The sequence below is a fragment of the Acomys minous genome (genome assembly GCF_964271855.1).
Source record: "Acomys minous genome assembly, chromosome: 3".
Lineage (NCBI taxonomy): Eukaryota > Metazoa > Chordata > Mammalia > Rodentia > Muridae > Acomys > Acomys minous.
The window spans coordinates 76336627-76353504 of NC_140485.1; the positions used below are offsets into that span (position 1 = coordinate 76336627).

The 16878-nt window shown below is 52.1% G+C and overlaps 1 protein-coding gene across 1 annotated transcript; it reads right to left on the minus strand.

Moving 5' to 3' along the window:
- Window positions 1-9434: 9434 nt before the first annotated feature.
- On the minus strand, window positions 9435-15311 carry SLC32A1 (solute carrier family 32 member 1). Its single transcript, XM_084777697.1, has 2 exons — window positions 13599-15311; window positions 9435-11379 (listed from the first exon to the last, which is right to left on the minus strand). The coding sequence occupies exons 1-2, from the start codon at window positions 13986-13988 to the stop codon at window positions 10192-10194; spliced, it is 1578 nt and encodes a 525-aa protein (XP_084633823.1). The 5' UTR covers window positions 13989-15311; the 3' UTR covers window positions 9435-10191.
- Between the last annotated feature and the right edge of the window lie 1567 nt (window positions 15312-16878).

The window sequence follows — 16878 nt, forward strand, 5'->3', positions numbered from 1 at the left end:
GAACAAACGTATTTATTCAACTGTCCTCAGGAAAATCTCGAATAACGAGACAAGGGCTGTTAATTACTGATTGATGTGTGATACATATATATAGATTCCCCTTTCTTCTTTTTACTGATCTAATTCTCTCATGTGGTCATCTTATTAGATGTGACCACGTCACTAAGTTCTGGCAAATGTGGAGGGAGTGGGGGTGACGGACTGCTAATGTTAACAGAAAAGCACTAGGTAGGCTTTGCTTTGCTGTGTTCTCTTTCTGCGAGTTAAGGGGATCCGTCAGTGAGGACCCCACAGTGGTGCTTTTTGCTAACTGAACCTCAAACCGACCATCAATTGTCTAAACATCTCTCCATTATTTCACTCATGTAAAACAGTTTTAGGTGGGGCACGGTTGTTGGTGCAAACCTGTAATCTGAACACTTGGGAAGTAGAAGTAAGAGGCTAGGCATTCCAGGCCAGTCTCGGCTACATAATAATCTGCTTTAAAAATTAAATATACAACAGTAAACAACATAGTATTGTTTCTGCTCTCAGATGGCCCCAGCCTGGTTAGAGAGGCCCCTGTGGCTATAGCACAGCTGTCATTTGGATTCTTGCTTTTCCATCACTTCACAGTTCACTGGCTGTTTGTCCTATATTTTGTCTCATGTGTGATTTCTCTAAATTACACCCTTGGCTTCCTACATAGTTTTTTTTTTCCAGGGGTGGGGATGCTTTGGTTTTTGTAGGTTTTATGACAATTTGGGGTTTGATTGGTTTTCCTTTTTTGTTGTTGTTGTTGTTTTTAATCAGGTTTTACTTTGTATCTCATGCTGGCTTTAAACTACCTGTTATCATCCTGTCTCAGCCTCCTAAGTATAAGGGTTGTAGCCATCACACACACACACACACACACACACACACACCTCTTTACTCTGTTTTCTGGTTTTTGCAACAGCTGTTGTTTGAGAGTTAGGAACCCTGATTTATAATACTCCAGCTTTCAGCTGGGTGGTGGTGGCACATACCTTTAATCCCAGCACTTGGGAGGCAGAGGCAGGAGGATCTCTGTGAGTTCAAGGCCAGCTTGGTCTACAGAGAGAGAGTTCCAGGGCAGCTAGAGCTATTATGCAGAGAAACCCTATCTTGAAAAGCCAAACCAAACCAAACCAAAACCAAAACAAAACACTCTAGCTCTTTCTTTCTTTTTTCTTTTCTTTTTTCTTTTTCCTCAAGCAAGTACTTATGTGACAACTGCTTTAGTTTTCAGGGGGGGTTTTTTGGTTGGTTTTTGTTGTTGTTTTGGTTTTTGGTTTTGGTTTTTCAAGACAGGGCTTCTCTGGGTAACCCTGGCTGTCCTGGAACTCACTCTGTAGACCAGGCTGGCCTGGAACTCAGAGATCCACCTGCCTCTGCCTTCTGAGTGCTGAGATTAAGGTCATGTGCCACCACCGCGCACGCCTGTTTTCCGTTTTCTTGATTGCTGTATTTTCTTTCGTTCTTAAAGCTTAGCTCCACATTTTAAAGGCTGTTTCATTTTATGTGACGTTTTAAGGAATTGGTGGCAGCCCCCTGTGGTAGCACACACCTGTACTCCCAGCACCTGGAATGTGAAGGCAAGAGGGTCTAGATCCTGGAGTTCATGGCCAGCCTGGGCTACACAGTGATTTGGAGGCCAGCCAGGTTATCTGAGATCCTGTCGGGCATTTTAAAAAAGATTTTATTTATTTGTTTTATGTAGGAGAGCTCTAACTGCATATACACATGCAGGCCAGAAGAGGGCAGCAGATTCCAGTATAGTTGGGTGTGAGCCACCATGAGGGTTTCTCGGACTTGAACTCAGGAACCTTTGGAAGAACAGCCAGTGCTCTTAACTTCTGAGCCATCTCACCAGCCCCTTGCCCTTGTTTTTTGTTTTTTGTTTTTTTAAAGCAGTTTTCAAAAGAAAGAAAGGTAAATAAAAAGAGGGCCAGCAAGGTGTCAAGCACTTAAGGGCCCTACACTCCAACAACTCAAGTTGAATCCCAGGTTCCACAGGGTAGAAAAAGGACAGGACTCCTGCAAACTGACCTCTGACCTCTGACCTCTGACTTCCACATGGGTACACACAGAAAAGAGAAAGAAACTTAAGTTAACTTACTGAAACCTGGACTGTGGCTTGCTCCATCCTTGGGCTATCGTGCAAATGCTCCCCACTTCCCAGGAAGAGCACCCATTGTTTTTGCACCCACGGGTGCCTGCAGGCTGGACTGCTATCAGTTCAAATTTCCCTGCCCCTTGCTTGAGCTTCGTCACTGGGACCCTCCTATGGTCATTCTCTTTCCTTCCCAAAGCCTCCCAGTTTTCCTGAAAGTCCCCAGGTGACCTTCCAGATGTGCCCACAAATATTTCTTCTCCCAGAATCCGTGAGGCCCTTTTGCCATGAGTGGTTCTCAACCTTCCTAATGCTGTAACCCTTTAGTGCAGTTGCTACTCTGTAACTGTGATTTTGCAACTGTTGTCAATCATACTATAAATGTCTGCTCTGTGACCACTGTAAAACGGTCAGGTCATTCGTCACCCCCAAGGGGGTCATGAGCCACAGGTTGAGAACCACTGCCTTATGGAGTCCTTCCACGAAGGCAGAACTCCAAGGTTCTGTGCCAGCCCTGCTGTCCTGGCGCACAGATGTTCTCTCCTCTTTTATGTTCGTTGTTGGGAGCCCCCGAGCCAGCATCATTTGGCATGTACTGTACAGCAGGTATGCTTACAGCTTTGTGTTTTTCTAAATAGCCCTCCTTCCTAGGGCCAGCCGCAGACTCTATCCTCTAGAGCAAATATGCCATCAGCTGCCATGTCAAGTTTAGAAGACCCGCCACTCCACACTTTCCTTCCTTGCTGCTTCTTTTCTGAGAATTATCCTCTGCCAGGAGGCTCCCCACACACCTCATACAAATCAACTGCATGGTCACCTCCCCAGGAGCCAGGACAGGGTACGTGCTCCAGCTGTGGGAGATGGCTAATCCTTCTGGGTTGGCAGCACCTTCAAAGGTTCACACAGGGTGATGTCAGATGGCAGGCTGCCCCTGCAGAAGACAACAGCCACAGTATAGCCTATTGTTCTAGAACCTTCCCTAAGGCATCTAAACTTTTAGCCTATAGCAGGCCCCTAAATGACCACCATATGCATTAGCGACTCCACTGATTTTAGTACCTAAACTCAGAGACACCCCTCTCCCGCCCACCCCACCCCCAACATCTTGAGATTAAGGGATTCCCTTTGTTCTGTGGGCTGTTCTTAGATCTATCCCAGTTTGCCTATGCCAAATAGCTGGTGTGTTACTAAAAGCTACTTAATACTAAGGGTTCTCTTGAACTCTCAGGTACCATTGAGAAGCCCATGAGCTTAAGGCCAACTGATCTGGCTCTCATTTTAGTCTCTGGGGGCCTGTGTCACAGCCTCTGTAACAAATGACACTGGAGTCTGGGGACATTCTGCTAGGCATGGCTACCAAGCCCACTTTGACTCTTTGCTGCCGGTGCCTGTGCTATGTCTAACAGCTTTCGGTGACCACAGGAACATTTTGAGGACATTGCAAGCTGGACGCGCCTCGCAACTACCACCCGTCCTTACCCTCCTGCTGGTAAAGGCTTAAGGCTAGCAACCATACCCTCAGCTCCTCAAACATGCTCACTGTGGAACCTTTGTAGCTTCCGGTGGACTGAGCTCCAATTCCCAGAGGAGCATACCCACCTGTGACGTCCAGTGAGCTGAGCTTCCCTTTCTGTCCCTTACGTCTCTGTGGCTCAAGTCTTCCTAGTATGGGCTCCCACATGTGCTGTCCCATTCAAAGACTTCAGATGTGCCTCCTTGTGGGCTGGTCTGTTGCAGGGAACCCCCCCACCCCACTGCAGGCAGCCAAGCTCCCTGTGACCTTAAACTGCCCTTCTGTCTCTGTCCCCTTCTGCTTCCTGTCTGTGTAGTCTCTGCCTCCCCGCTTCAGCACCCTCTGCAGAGATGGGCCCCCATCAGAACACTTTCCAAGTGCTTGCTGAGCCGCCCCTGGAGGCTTCTCATGTTTCTTGGCCTCTAGGACTTAGGGGCAAAGGATGTCCACACCTCCATGCCTGTCCCAAGGTGGCATTTGTTCAGCTAAAAGAAGCAGTCTTTCCATTTCTTCCTTGAAGCCCGTTCTTCCGTTCCAGAGCATCAGCCTGTTTTAATTCTACCTCTCAGGCTACCTTTTTACCTATCTCAACCCTTCCTTTGCATAATCTTTAAATATTGTTATTACCCAAGGGCCCTCACCTAGGGATTTATTTTTCCACATACCTCACTGGCTCACCACATGTTTGGTTTCCTGTGGTTTTGATATTTCAATGTGCTGGTGATTTTTTTTTTAAATACATGGGTCTATCGATTATAAAATGCACTTAATTCTGCCCACGAGATATGTGTTACATATGCAAATTCTGCATATGAAATCTGTGTTACTGAAGATATGGTAGAGAGCTAAGCAGAGAATATCTACCCTGGAGGTTTACTATGCTTAAAGATTGTCACCATGAGCCACGTGTGGTGGCATACACACGTATCCAAGTATTCAAGATGTAGAGGTACGGGGAGTCCAAGGCTAACCTTGGCTACATAGCAAGTTTAAGCCAGCCTGGACTAGTGAGATTCTGTTTCAAATACTAAAGAAGCCAGGTGTGGTGCACACATCTAATCCTAGCACTCAGGAGGCAAAAGTGGGGGATTTCTGTGAGTTCAGAGCCAGCCTGGTCTACATGAGTTCCAGGCTAGCCAGGGCTACACAGTGAAATCTTGTCAACAAAACAGAAAAGGATAGTTGCTATGGACACATTGATCCTCCCATTTCCTTTCTTTTCACCCATTGATCTAGACACTACTCATTTCCTCAACTCCCCCACTGACTCATTTATTGATCTATCTTTCCTTTCACTCATCTTCTTACCCACTGGCTCATTCATCCAACCACTGACATTCATGACAACACCCACCCACTGGCCCATCCATCCATCCATCCACCCATCCATCCATCCATGCATCCATCCATCCACCAACCCATTGCCTCAGTGGTCCCATAAATGGTAAGAGATAGGCAGCCCTAGCAATTCCTTTCATGCACTCATTCCCAACCTAGCCATGCTTCCCTCCCTAGCCCAAGGCCTGCACCTGCCATCCTTCTACAGAACCCTCAGTTTCTACCATGTTTCCGCCCCACCCCCATATAGCTGGGCCTTCAGCACTGCAGATTATCTTCCTAGGGGCCTCTGGACAGAAAGCCATCTCTATTGTCCCCTTTGAGACCCTACGATGAGCAGAAGCAACCACAACATCACTATGAAGTCCTTTCTTTGTTAACTCTTGGAAACATCCAAGCCAGATCCCCGGAGGGCTTGCACCTCTCCCAGACTTTACCTTACACCCAGAGCTGGGAATATCATAAGGCAAAGTAAAGCATTGGCTTTAGGAGCAAAAACAAAAACAAAAAACAAACAACAACAACAAAAAAACAACAAAAAAAACCAGGAAGTAACTTGAATAGTTTTTGTTAAATTGATATTTCTGTTTTGTTGTTGTTATTGTTATAGTTTGTTTTCTTTCTTTTTTTTTTTTTCTTTTTCTTTTTTTTTTTAGGTAGAGTCTTGCTCGGTAGGGCCATGCTGGCCTGGAACTGGAGATATTCCTGTCTCTGTCTCCTAAGTGGCTGGATCACAGATGTGCACCACTGCTCCTGGGTTTTCAATAGTTTTTTGGGAGGAGGGGAGAGGGATGTTAACATCAAGCATCTTCTTCAGGCAATTTCCACCCCATTTTTTCTGTATGTTTGTTTGTTTGTTTTATTTTTCCAAACAGGTTTTTTCTGTGTATCTCTGGCTGTCCTGGAATTCTCTCTGTAAACCAGGCTGGCCTGAACCCCAGAGATCCTCCTGCCTCGGTCTCCTGAGTATTGAGATTAAAGGCATGTGTCACCACCTCCTGGCTCACTGTAATTCTTCCTTCTCCTCCTCCTCTCCTCCTCCTCCTCCTCCTTCTAAATATAGAGGATATTGGATTCTGTAGAGCTAGGTGATTGGTTGCCAGGTTCACAACATGGTTGCTGGGAATTGAACTCAGGTCTTCTGAAAGAGCAGTTCTAGTTATTAACCACTGAGCCATCTCTTCAGCTCGATCCATTTTTATTTATTTTTAAAAGGGTCACTCACCAGACCTAAAGATCACCAGTTTAACTATGCTGGCTAGCCGGCAAGCCCTAGGGGTCCTCAAGTCTCTGCCTCCCCAGTGCAGGAGGAAATCACCATGCCCAGCGTTTTTATGTTGATGATAGAAATCGTCACTCAAGTCCTCATGCCTTGACACTAAGAATTCTATTGATGGAACCATGGCCCTATCTCTTTTTTAATATTTTTAAAATCAAAAGCAATACAAAACGGACTGTGATATTCAAAACAGCCTGGTGGATACAGTAGTGAAATGTGAAATAAAGACAGAACCAACTATGGTTGTTTCCTTTTGCTCGGGCTCCGGGACAGCCTGACTTAGTACTGTCCTGCACCCCCACATCACATCACTGCCCTCCTACTTAAGAACCAGAGAGGGAGTAGACTAGTGTCTGTAGGCTTGGAGGGCATTTCTTTCAAAGGGAATGGTTGGATGGACAGATATGTGGCGGGTAGTATTGAGAAATGACTCTTTCCATCTAGGTGATGGGTACGATATGTTGAGTGTAAACTTTTTTTTTCTTTTTCTTTTTGTATTTAGAAATTGCATAATACCCAATAGGGAAAAATAAAAGCACATGGTTTGTGGGGGGAGGAGGGGACGGGTGTGGGGTGGACTCAAGGCTAGCTCCCTGCAGTCAATCCAGCCCAGCCTGGTGGTCTGGCCTGCCCCACCCTCAACTTTACTCATTTCCTTTCACCATCACAGCCCCTCTCTGAGCCTTGTATCTAATCCCCCTCCCAATAGCAAGGCCTGGATTCTCTCCACTGCTTAATGGTTCCCCTTGGATCTGTTTGGCTTCCTTCATCTCTCTAAAGTCCTCGAATAAGGAGCATGTCAGTCTCTGAGATACGGTGCATCATATAACAAAAGATACCATATTAGAACATCAACTCAGTTTGGCAAATCTTCACTTTTAAAAACTGATACTGGGAGCCAGGTGTGATGGCGCCCGCCTTTAATCCCAACACTCGGGAGGCAGAGGCAGGCGGATCGCTGTGAGTTCGAGGCCAGCCTGGTCTACAAAGTGAGTCCAAGACAGCCAAGGCTACACAGAGAGACCCTGTCTGGAAAAAAACCAACCAACTAAACAAACAAACAAAACCTGATACTGGAACAAAGCCCTGGGGGGTTGGGGAGAGCAGAAATTAATATCAGGAGATGAGGGTAGGGTGGGGGAAGAGGCAGTGAGAACTCCGAGGCTTGCACCAAAACAGTTACCCAAGCCACAAAGGGGAAAGCCTACTTGAGGGTCAACAGTTTGTGTTCCAGCCACTGGGGTAGTGAGGTAGGGACACTTCTAGACTCTGTGGCTGGCAGACATGGGTCTTTGTGGTTCCTCAAGGGCACAAGACTGGTACACCAACACATCCCTGCTGCAGATAGGGGCAGTGGACTAGTCAACAACAGATGGAATTGGAATGCTGTAAGAACCCTGGGTGTGTGCGGATAAGCTTCCCTAGGGCTCAGATCCCTGATGCTAGTACACTGTGGCTAGGACGTCTTCATGCACATTGGAGAGAAGTGAGAAAATGTGGAGATGGGTCCCATCTGGGCCACAGCTTTCCCAGGAGCCTGAATCCTAATTTGATCATTAGCCACCCAGGCACCATGATGCAGAGAGTTCCATTTGTGACTCTAGGGGGCTCTGCCACCGCCACCATCAAGATTTGCTCTGGGGGACTTGGTCTCCTGAAACTTGAGCCCAAAGATTGGAGCCAAACCTACTGAGGGAATGGAAGCTAACCCTCGGAGCTAGCAGTCAATGTCCACAACCTGCTGCTGCTCTCATTTGTCCCTCTAAAGATAAGAAGGTCATAGCTGGCAGGGTAGAAGAGAAATATCACCCCTTTACAGCTTTTTCTTAAGGCTGCAGTGTATGGATCTGAGCCCAGTCTTGGCCCACTGAGAAACAGACACAAGGCAGGAAGATGGGCAGTCAGCGCCCTCCTCCTTGGATTTGGGAGGCGTCAGTAGTCATGGAGGACAGGAAGCAGAAGTCTTTGGTTAGCGCTGGGGCCTGAGCATACAGCAATAGTGACAAATGGAAATAAAGCCACTAGGCAGGGAAGGGAACAAGCATCTCAAAAGGCCTTCTTAGAGCTGCTTGGCAGCCTGCTCTCTCTTGCTCCTGTTCTGTGTCGCAGAACCACAGTGATTTGAACGCACCTCTGTCACAGTTAATCGCATACCCAGCTCACCACAATGCGCGTGCGCGGTGGTGGCGCGCGCCTTTACCAAGGGGTGTGTGTGTGTGTGTGTGACATAGATACTCCCCTCTCCCTCCCCGTCTCCTCTCTTCCCTCCCTTTTTTCTCCCCTCCCTCCTCTCTCTTTTCCTCCTCCCCCATTGCAGAGAGTGGCACCCAGCTTAGACGTCAGGTTCACTCCAAAAGCTTGTACCTAGATTTCTCCCACAGTGAGGGGGAGACCCTACAGCAGCCCAACCCTTGAGCTCTCTTACGGAACACGTACTCTGATCTTCCCAGCAGTCTCAGGCAGCCTCCCATGAAGGCAGTACTGGAAAACAAAAATAAAAATCGGTCCCGACCCTGATGCCTTGAATAATACACCGGACAACCACAGTCCCAGGCTGAGCAAGGGAAAAAAAAAAATGATGCGCGTCAATGGATCATTGTAAATGGTCAGTCCCTTTGCAGTGGCTGAGTCAACTCCAGCTGGGGCTTGAGGCAGGGTGCTTTTGGTGCCTGCAAGGCATTGGGTTTGGCGCCAGGTCCCCGGGGTTTGGGGCGGGAGGGGGCGGGGGGGGGTGGAAAATTCCACAACCCATTCCTTTATCATTCTCTTCTCAGTTTGCAGTCCACGGGCGGGGGGGGGGGTTGGTTTGTGCTTTTGGTGGTTTGTTGCCTGGCTTTCCCCTCTCCCTGAAATCCAACCGCCGCCCCCGCCGCCCCGCCCCTCACTGTTAGCTAGGAGTTTGCTCTTTTACCTAGCGTAGCACTGGCCCCATCCGCTTTAGGGCTGGAAGCTAAAGGAGCCCCCACATTCTCTAAGAATCTTCCGAACCCTAGTGGTAATGGCCCTTTAGCTCGTGCATCCTAACATCCTGGTACGAACTAACTATGTCTCCCAGGACCCTTTAACCATAACTGTTTTTTTCCCCGCCGCCCAGTTTTACTTGGTAAGAGAGCTCGGTGCCCCCCCAACCCCCGCCCCACCTGCCTCCCACTTACCACCGCGTTGGGCAGCTGTGAACAGGAGGCCAGAAACGCCTTTGTTTCTTCTTTATTTGCGGATATAATTATTATGCACCGCACTCTAAATTAGAGATAGATTTTTTTCTGATATACATTTCATCTTATTCACCACGAGCACACCACACGCACAGTATACACTTCCACAACCAGATACATTGCACAAGATGAGTTTGGGTTCCTGAAAACTGGCAGGCAAACGGCCCCTGCCGCGGCTTCTCCAGAAGTTGCCCGCCCGAAATGGATTTCCCAGTCAGCCTTTCAGGCCTCCAGGTTGAAATGTCTAGGGCATGGGGAGCGCTCTTGCTGGAAATGGCTGGACGCTGTTGATTCCAAGCACTGATGGCTGTGAAATGTCCCCCACCCCACCCCCAGGGTAAGTTTCCGAGCCTGCGAGTTGCAAGCGGCACGCGCCCCTTTCCCCTTCCCTTCCCACCCCCACCGGTGACTGGAGCCAAAGTTGGGGCGGGGTGGGGGGCGCGGGGGGAGAGGTTGTTCCAGGAAGGACAGAAAATAACCTCCACAAATACGCTCCGCTCCCTCCCCCCAAACCAGGGCGGTGTGGAATAGAAACGCAGACGCAGTGGACCTTGAATGTCTATCCCTCCCTCCCCCACCCCGTCCCCGAATAATCAGCAACTAGGAACCGGAGGAGTTTAAAGCTCGGCCTCCCTAGCGCGGCCGTACACGGGGCTGGTGAAGGGAGGGCTAAGATTGAGGGGGCGATGGAGGGGGTGGGCTGGGCGGGAGCTGGGGACAGGATCCCCGGCCCCTAGTCCTCTGCGTTGGTTCGGTAGGCCTCGATGAGGCCCTCGAGTGAATGCACGAAGCCCGACACGCTGCAGATGCCGCCAATGACGAAGATGGCCACATCGAAGAAGACCTGGTGCCACAGCAGCTTGCGCCAGAGCAGGCGCAGGTGGAAGAGACTGGGCAGCAGGAAGCAGAGGCCAGCTCCGGTGAGGCTGCCCGTGAGGCCCATGAGCAGCGCGAAATGCGGCACGTAGATGGCCATGAGCAGAGTGAAGACCACCAGAGCGCAGCGCAGCGTCAGCCCCCAGGACTTGAGGCGACCGTCGCCTCCGTAGCAGGCCGGGAAGAAGGCGCGGCTGCCTTCCTGGAAGAGAGACTTCTCCAGCACTTCGACGGCCGCGAAGAAGGGCAGCGGGTAGGACAGGAGCGCCTTGGCTACCAGGAAGAGGTTGACAACGGCACGGATGGAGCCGGGCAGGTTATCCGTGATGACTTCCTTGGTCTCATCAGCCCAGGTGAGGTAGGCGACGAGCGCGAAGAGACCCTTGAGCACGCAGGCGGCAATGTGCGTCCAGTTCATCATACAGTGGAATTCGCTGGGCTGTTGCATGTTGCCTTCGAGCGAGGGCAGGAAGATCTGCGACGTGTAGCTGAATACGATGATGCCGATGGAGATGGGAAACTTCTTGACGTCGATATAGAATTTAACCTTCTCCCAGGCCCAGTCACGCGCGCGAGAGAGACAGTAAGCGATAACCAGGATGTTGATGACGAAGTGGGCCAGCGTGCACAGCAGACTGAACTTGGACACGGCCTTGAGGTTCTTCAGGAAGGCACAGGGCAACAGCACCGCCGTGGCGATGATGGACCAGGACTTCTGCGACACGGGCAGCCCCGGGAAGCTGTTGTACATGAGGTTGCCGCTCACCACCACGTACAAGATGCATGTCATCACCAGCTCGATGATCTGCGCCACATTGACCACGCGGCCGCCCAGCGTGGGGAAGCGAGGAGCGCAGCACGCGTTAGCTATGGCCACATAGGAGTCTCTCACGCGTACCACCTCGCCATCTTCGTTCTCTTCATACAGGCAGGCGATGAGGATCTTGCCGGTGTAGCAGCACACCACCGCGGCGAAAATGATGAGAAACAAGCCCAGGTAACCTCCGTGGAGGATGGCGTAGGGTAGGCCAAGCACGAACATGCCCTGTGATGCAAAAGAGGCAACCAGACCCAAGAGCTCAGTGGCTGCAGCCTTAGGAGACCCTGGGGGTATAGTCCGAAACTATCGCTAGGGGGCGCTAGGGAAGAAACCAGCCGAGTGAGAGAATAAGGGTGAATCGTCGGGAAAGGGTCCCTAATGCAGAATCTAGTTATTAAGTCAGAAGGAGGACCAGTGTCTGGGAGTATGGAGGAGGCTGAGGGTAGAGAGGAATATAGAGATAGTTCCTGCGGTTGCATATAGAGAGATGGCTCCTGGGGAGACAACCAGAAGAAGGCATGGACAACAAGGACTAGAAAAAGCATGGACCCCGAAGGGCGCTTTGGAAAGGTCTGGAGAACTGGATACTGGATTTAACGTGGCCTGGAATGAGGTGCTCATTAACGAGGAAAACACGAGTCTCTAGGAGGCAAACCAGAGGAGTCGAAGTCGGGTTGCAAGGAGCCCGTTGAAAACGGAAGAAAGTCAGAAAGGAAGAAATACGCAGATGCTTTGGGTAGGCACAGGGCTTTGGGGACGGGAGAGGGGATAGGGATGCTGGCTTAGAAAAAAAAACCAACAAAATAAAACAAAACAAAAACCCTGGGACAAGGCTGGAGTTGGGACAAGGACAAGCCCTAAGAAAGGTATTAAGTGGGGTAAGCTGAGGGACCCTTCTGAACCAAAAGGCCTGACGGCTGCGCTGCGGAAGCCTTAGCTTGAAGGCCTCTGGAAGCCGAAGGGGCCAGGAGGGCCAAAGCTGCGCTCTATGGCTTATAATTTACACGGAGAAGAAAAGCTAACGAAACACAGGGTTCCAGGGGCCTGCCAATCTCCAGCCTACCGTTCGTCCTTTCTCGAGCTACAGAATAGAATCTTGAAAGACCCAGGGAGAAGCACACAGGCCAGCAAAGGCCCTCTCTGCGGACTCCAGCCCTGTCCAGGATTCTGTCAAGACTATCTTGTCTGTCCCTGGAGCTGGAAGTGCAAGGGGTAGAGATTCCTAGATATCCCGCCGAGTCTATGGTCCACGGCAACGCAGCTGTCGCCTTCCACCCCTAAGAAACCTACGTTCTCCGTCTCAACGATTCAACACCCCATAGATGCCAGGGAGCCAAGACGCAGAGCTCAGGGGCGCCCAGAATCGAGGCCTCCTCCCTCCCCGAAGTTGGGACCCACCAATCCCTGCCAGCTCCTGGGGTCGTTTTGCGAACTCCAAATCCTTTAACGGAGGACTCTGTGCTTATGATGGGAAAGGGACTGGGCTAGGGTTTGGGATTAGAGGTTACAGATGGAGGGTTTGGAGGCTAGGGCAGTTCTCTCAGCCTCTGGAGCAGCTTGGCCCGCATTTGGAGGGGGCGCTCAGGCTTCTGCGGTGCAGCCAGATTTCGGATGAGAGGAATTCGTCTGCGCAGCTTGGTAGCGCGTAGCGCGGAGTCTCTCTGACCATAGATGCTCCTAGGTACCCGCCTGTATGTCTCCAACAAAGCTGCACGAGCCAAGTGGGTGCTGTCTGCCTGAGTGTGTGCTTGAGTGTGCACGCGTTATGATCAAGCTTGTACATGGGGTACTCGCTGTTTAAAGGTATTGCCGCTATTGCGGAGCGTCTTAGGGTGTAGGCCAGTGCATTTGGGGTAAACCTGCGAACTGTAAATAGATTCACGTCTTATGCCTGTTTGTCGTGGGCAAGGAGGATGTGGGTACGTGTCTGCCTCTGTACATGTGCATGACTTCTGCGAGTGTCGGGAGGAGGAGACTCCAGCTCAGCTGTTTCCCCCTGTCCTCTGGAAAATGCAGCTGTGACTCCATTCCGGAGCCCAACGCAGACAAACTCTTCCTTCAGGCTCTGATTTCCTTTCTCCCTCATCCTCCTCCCTCCCCTCAGCCATTCCCTGTCACCAGCTTTTACAGGGTTTCTGGATTTGTGCTCCCCCCTCTCCCCTCCCCCCCCCGCCCGCCACCTCAGCCTGTCCTGCAGCGGGGGGGGGGGGGGTTGAGAGGGGGGAGGCAGTAAAAGGAGAGTATGTGGGTCTGAGCAGGACACCAGCTGGGGGCGTAGATCTCTACACAGCTAGGAAGGTCGGAGAAGGGGAGAAATATTCTCGAGTCCTGAAGGGAGGGGGCATTGAGGCCTAGACCTCTGCGGGGTTCTTGTGGGGGCAGAGCCTGGCAATCATAGCTCAGGTAGGGATGGTGGCAGGCAGAGCTGGGAATCCCGCGCTCACCTGAATGGCGTTCGTCACGTTCCAGCCCGCCTCCCACGCCGTGATCTTGGGCTTGTCCTGACCCCCAAACTCGCCACCAGCTCCCATGGCCTGGTCCTTGGAGCCTGAGGGTGGCAGGGGAGCGCCGCCGCGCTGATAATGGATGTCTCCCTCGACGGGAGGTTCAGCGCCCTCATCCCCGCAGGGCTCGCCCTCCGATTTCAGGATGTCCATCTGCAGGCCCTGGCGATGCTCAAAGTCGAGGTCGTCGCAGTGCGCGAAGCCCACCGCCTCCTCATCCGTGGCCGCCTGAAACCCCATCCTGGCAAACATGCCGCTCACCTTGGCCTGGGACTTGTTGGAAACGGACGTGGCCACATTGGTCAGCTTGCTGCGGAGCAGGGTGGCCATGGCGGCGGCCGGGCGAGAGGAAAGGACAGAAGGGTCTGGGGACGCGGCGGGCGCGCGTCAAGGCGGCGAGGGCCGCTATCTCCGCTGGTTCTTGGCGCAGCGCCCCAGGGCGCTCTGGCTCATGACCCTCGCGCCGGGCGTTCGAAGCTGCCACCGGGCGCGATAGGCTGGCTCTCGGTGGGACCGGCCCGAGAGGCGACGAGTACACTGCAGAGCTGGCGCGGGTGCCGGCTGGGATGCGGAGGGCGGCGGCAACGGCGGCGTCAGAACAGCTACGCGAAGCTGGCGAGGCGCCCCCACGCGGGCGCAGCCCAATGCGCTCGCACCCCTCGGAGTCAGGCGGTGCGTGGGCGGAGGGCAGAGAGGGGACGCTGTCCAAGCCAGGGGGAGTGAGGGCGAAGCGAGAACGAGGGAAAAGGGGCACGGAAGGTTTCAGAAGTGCAACAGGGGCTGGAGAAGGGCACCCTTGGCAAGGCGGCGGGAAGGAGCACACGAAGGCCGGGGTGGGGGCCCCCCAACTGCTGCATTTCTGGAGGAGGTGCTAAGCGGACGTCCTGGCCCGTCCCACCTCGCCGCGCAAGGAGGGAGGAGTTCGGTGTGGGCTGGTTCTCAAGGTCCCCCACCCTCCCGGACCAAGCCTCTAGAGCCCCCGAGCTGTGGAGGGGGGCCCCAGATCCTCTGGATAACCGCCTGGATAACCATCAGGACAGTGGCGAGTCTCTAGAAGAGCCGCCCGGCCGGCCCGGCGGGACGTCTGTGAGACTCTCTGAAGTCTACCATTCGCTCTTAGATCTGGCCGCAAGTCCATCTTGATGACAGAAGTGATCGTCTTGGATCACTTTGAAAAAAGCTCGGCCCCAAGCTGGCCCACCTGAGCTATTTTTGCCGTCCAGGGATGCGACGATGGAAGCGGGTGGCTCGGCACCAACTGCTCTCCAGATGCGCGCAGAGTGGAGACGAAGGGCAAGCTGTTGGCTTTTTTATCGTGTGAGGGCTTGGAAAGAACAGGGAGGAACTCTTGAGGACGCCTCTCGGTAGCAAATGTTTAAGCTGAGAAGGGCAAGATAGAGGAAATGCCCTGAGGACCAGGGCGCAGAAACAGCGGTGCATTCGGCCAGACTCAGGCTCCCGGACTGTGAGAGCTTGGATGTTTCTGTTGAGTGTCGTGCGTGTGTGTGCGCGCGAGCACGAAGACGAAAGAGATCCAGAGACAAAGACATCGCATCAGATGCCGCTGTGGGTTGGCGCTGTGTGAACTCTGAGCGTGAGGTTTGGTAACCGTGCGTGCGTATTCCGTGTGTGGTTTTGTGCGCAGTGAAGTCTGAGGGGGAAGATGGTGCTCCTGAAAAGAGTTGTCTGAGTACGCGCTGGCGTGAGCCTCTTTGTAGTCTCCAGGAGGTGCGGGCTGGCTGCGGCTGCTGCTTCGTTGCTTCGTGTGGGTCCCTGCCTGTGTCCCCAGCTTGGTTCTCCCTCTAACTCCTAAGTAGTAAAGCACGGGATGGGACTTGCCTAGACAAAGAAGTGGCCAAAGAAAGCTGAAGGAAATGAAAATGATTCCCACTCCGGTTCTCCCCTTTGGAGACTCTTTACCTCTGGGAACCCCAATCTCTACCTTCCCCCCTCCCCCCATACTTCCAGATTAGCTCAGGTCAGCGCACAAATAGGGCGGCCTGGGGGCTTTGAACAGCGACGAGTAGAAGCTGCCAGGACAAGACCGGATACCCCTAGCCCCCCCCCCCTTCAACTCACAGTCTCTGGAAAAGGTCTCAGTCCCAGGTAGGGAGACCTCCACACGTCGCCCAGAGTGCTTCCCCTCCCTCCCCTTACATGCCCACTTCAAAACCCTTCACCTCCTGACAAACCAAGACCAAAATCTTTCCTGCTAGCACGAATTCTGGTCACCCGCAGTCACTTGATAGAAGCAAAGACAGGACGGAGAGATTCTTTTTCATTAAGCACAGACACCTCACCTTCCCAAAAGGCTTTGAACAGAAAAGACCTACCACCCCAGAGATTCCTCAGACAAGGGTTTCCACCCCCCCCCCCCGCCTCCACCTTCCCACCCCCCCACCCCGGTCTTCCTTCCTGAAGGAATTCCCTTGGCCCACCTAGCATATCTACCACCCCACCTAGCATATCTATGCAGAGACCTGGTGCCTTTGTAGCGACCTCTTGCACCTCTTAGGACACACCTTAAGATGGTCAGGGATCCCTTCTTTGACAAGCAGGCCCAAAGTACCCACCTTCTCTTTCATTGTTTTCCTTACAGTGTTTTTTGTTATAGGACTCAGAATGGTGTGCAGGGTTCTCTCACCAGTGAGAAACGGGGCCATCTATTTATTCACTCGTTCGGTGCATCCTTTACCCTCTTCCTGTGTGTGCGTGACTATTCTGTTGAAATTACCAGGGCAAGTGTGGCCCCCCACCTTCACTCCTTACCCCCCCTTCTTGCCTCTGAGACCCAGGCCTGAGAAGGCACTTGAATTATCCCGTCTTCCGTCTTCAACTATCTTGGCAGGGCCTCTTTTCATTCCTGATTTTACAGATAAGCAAACCCATGTTCCTGCAAGGCAAGGAAGTGTCCCGCTCAAGGTCAGCCAGAATCCAAGAGAAAGCCAGGTTAGAACCCGGAAAGTTAGATGATTCCCCCTTTGTAAACTCCCCGAGTCCCCACCCCCACCCCCACCCCAGGCGGTTTTCTTTGATCCTTCACTGCCCAGAGAGATGAAATCCAAAATCAAATGTCAGTTCCTCTGGCTAAAATGAGCTATCAGCAGTTGAGGAAAGAACCCCTTCTCCTGCTGTTTGCAATAAATGGCTCTTGCCAGACCGGAAGTGGCTGTGACAAGCTCCCAAGCAGCCAAGCACTTACAGGATAATCCTGCTTCAT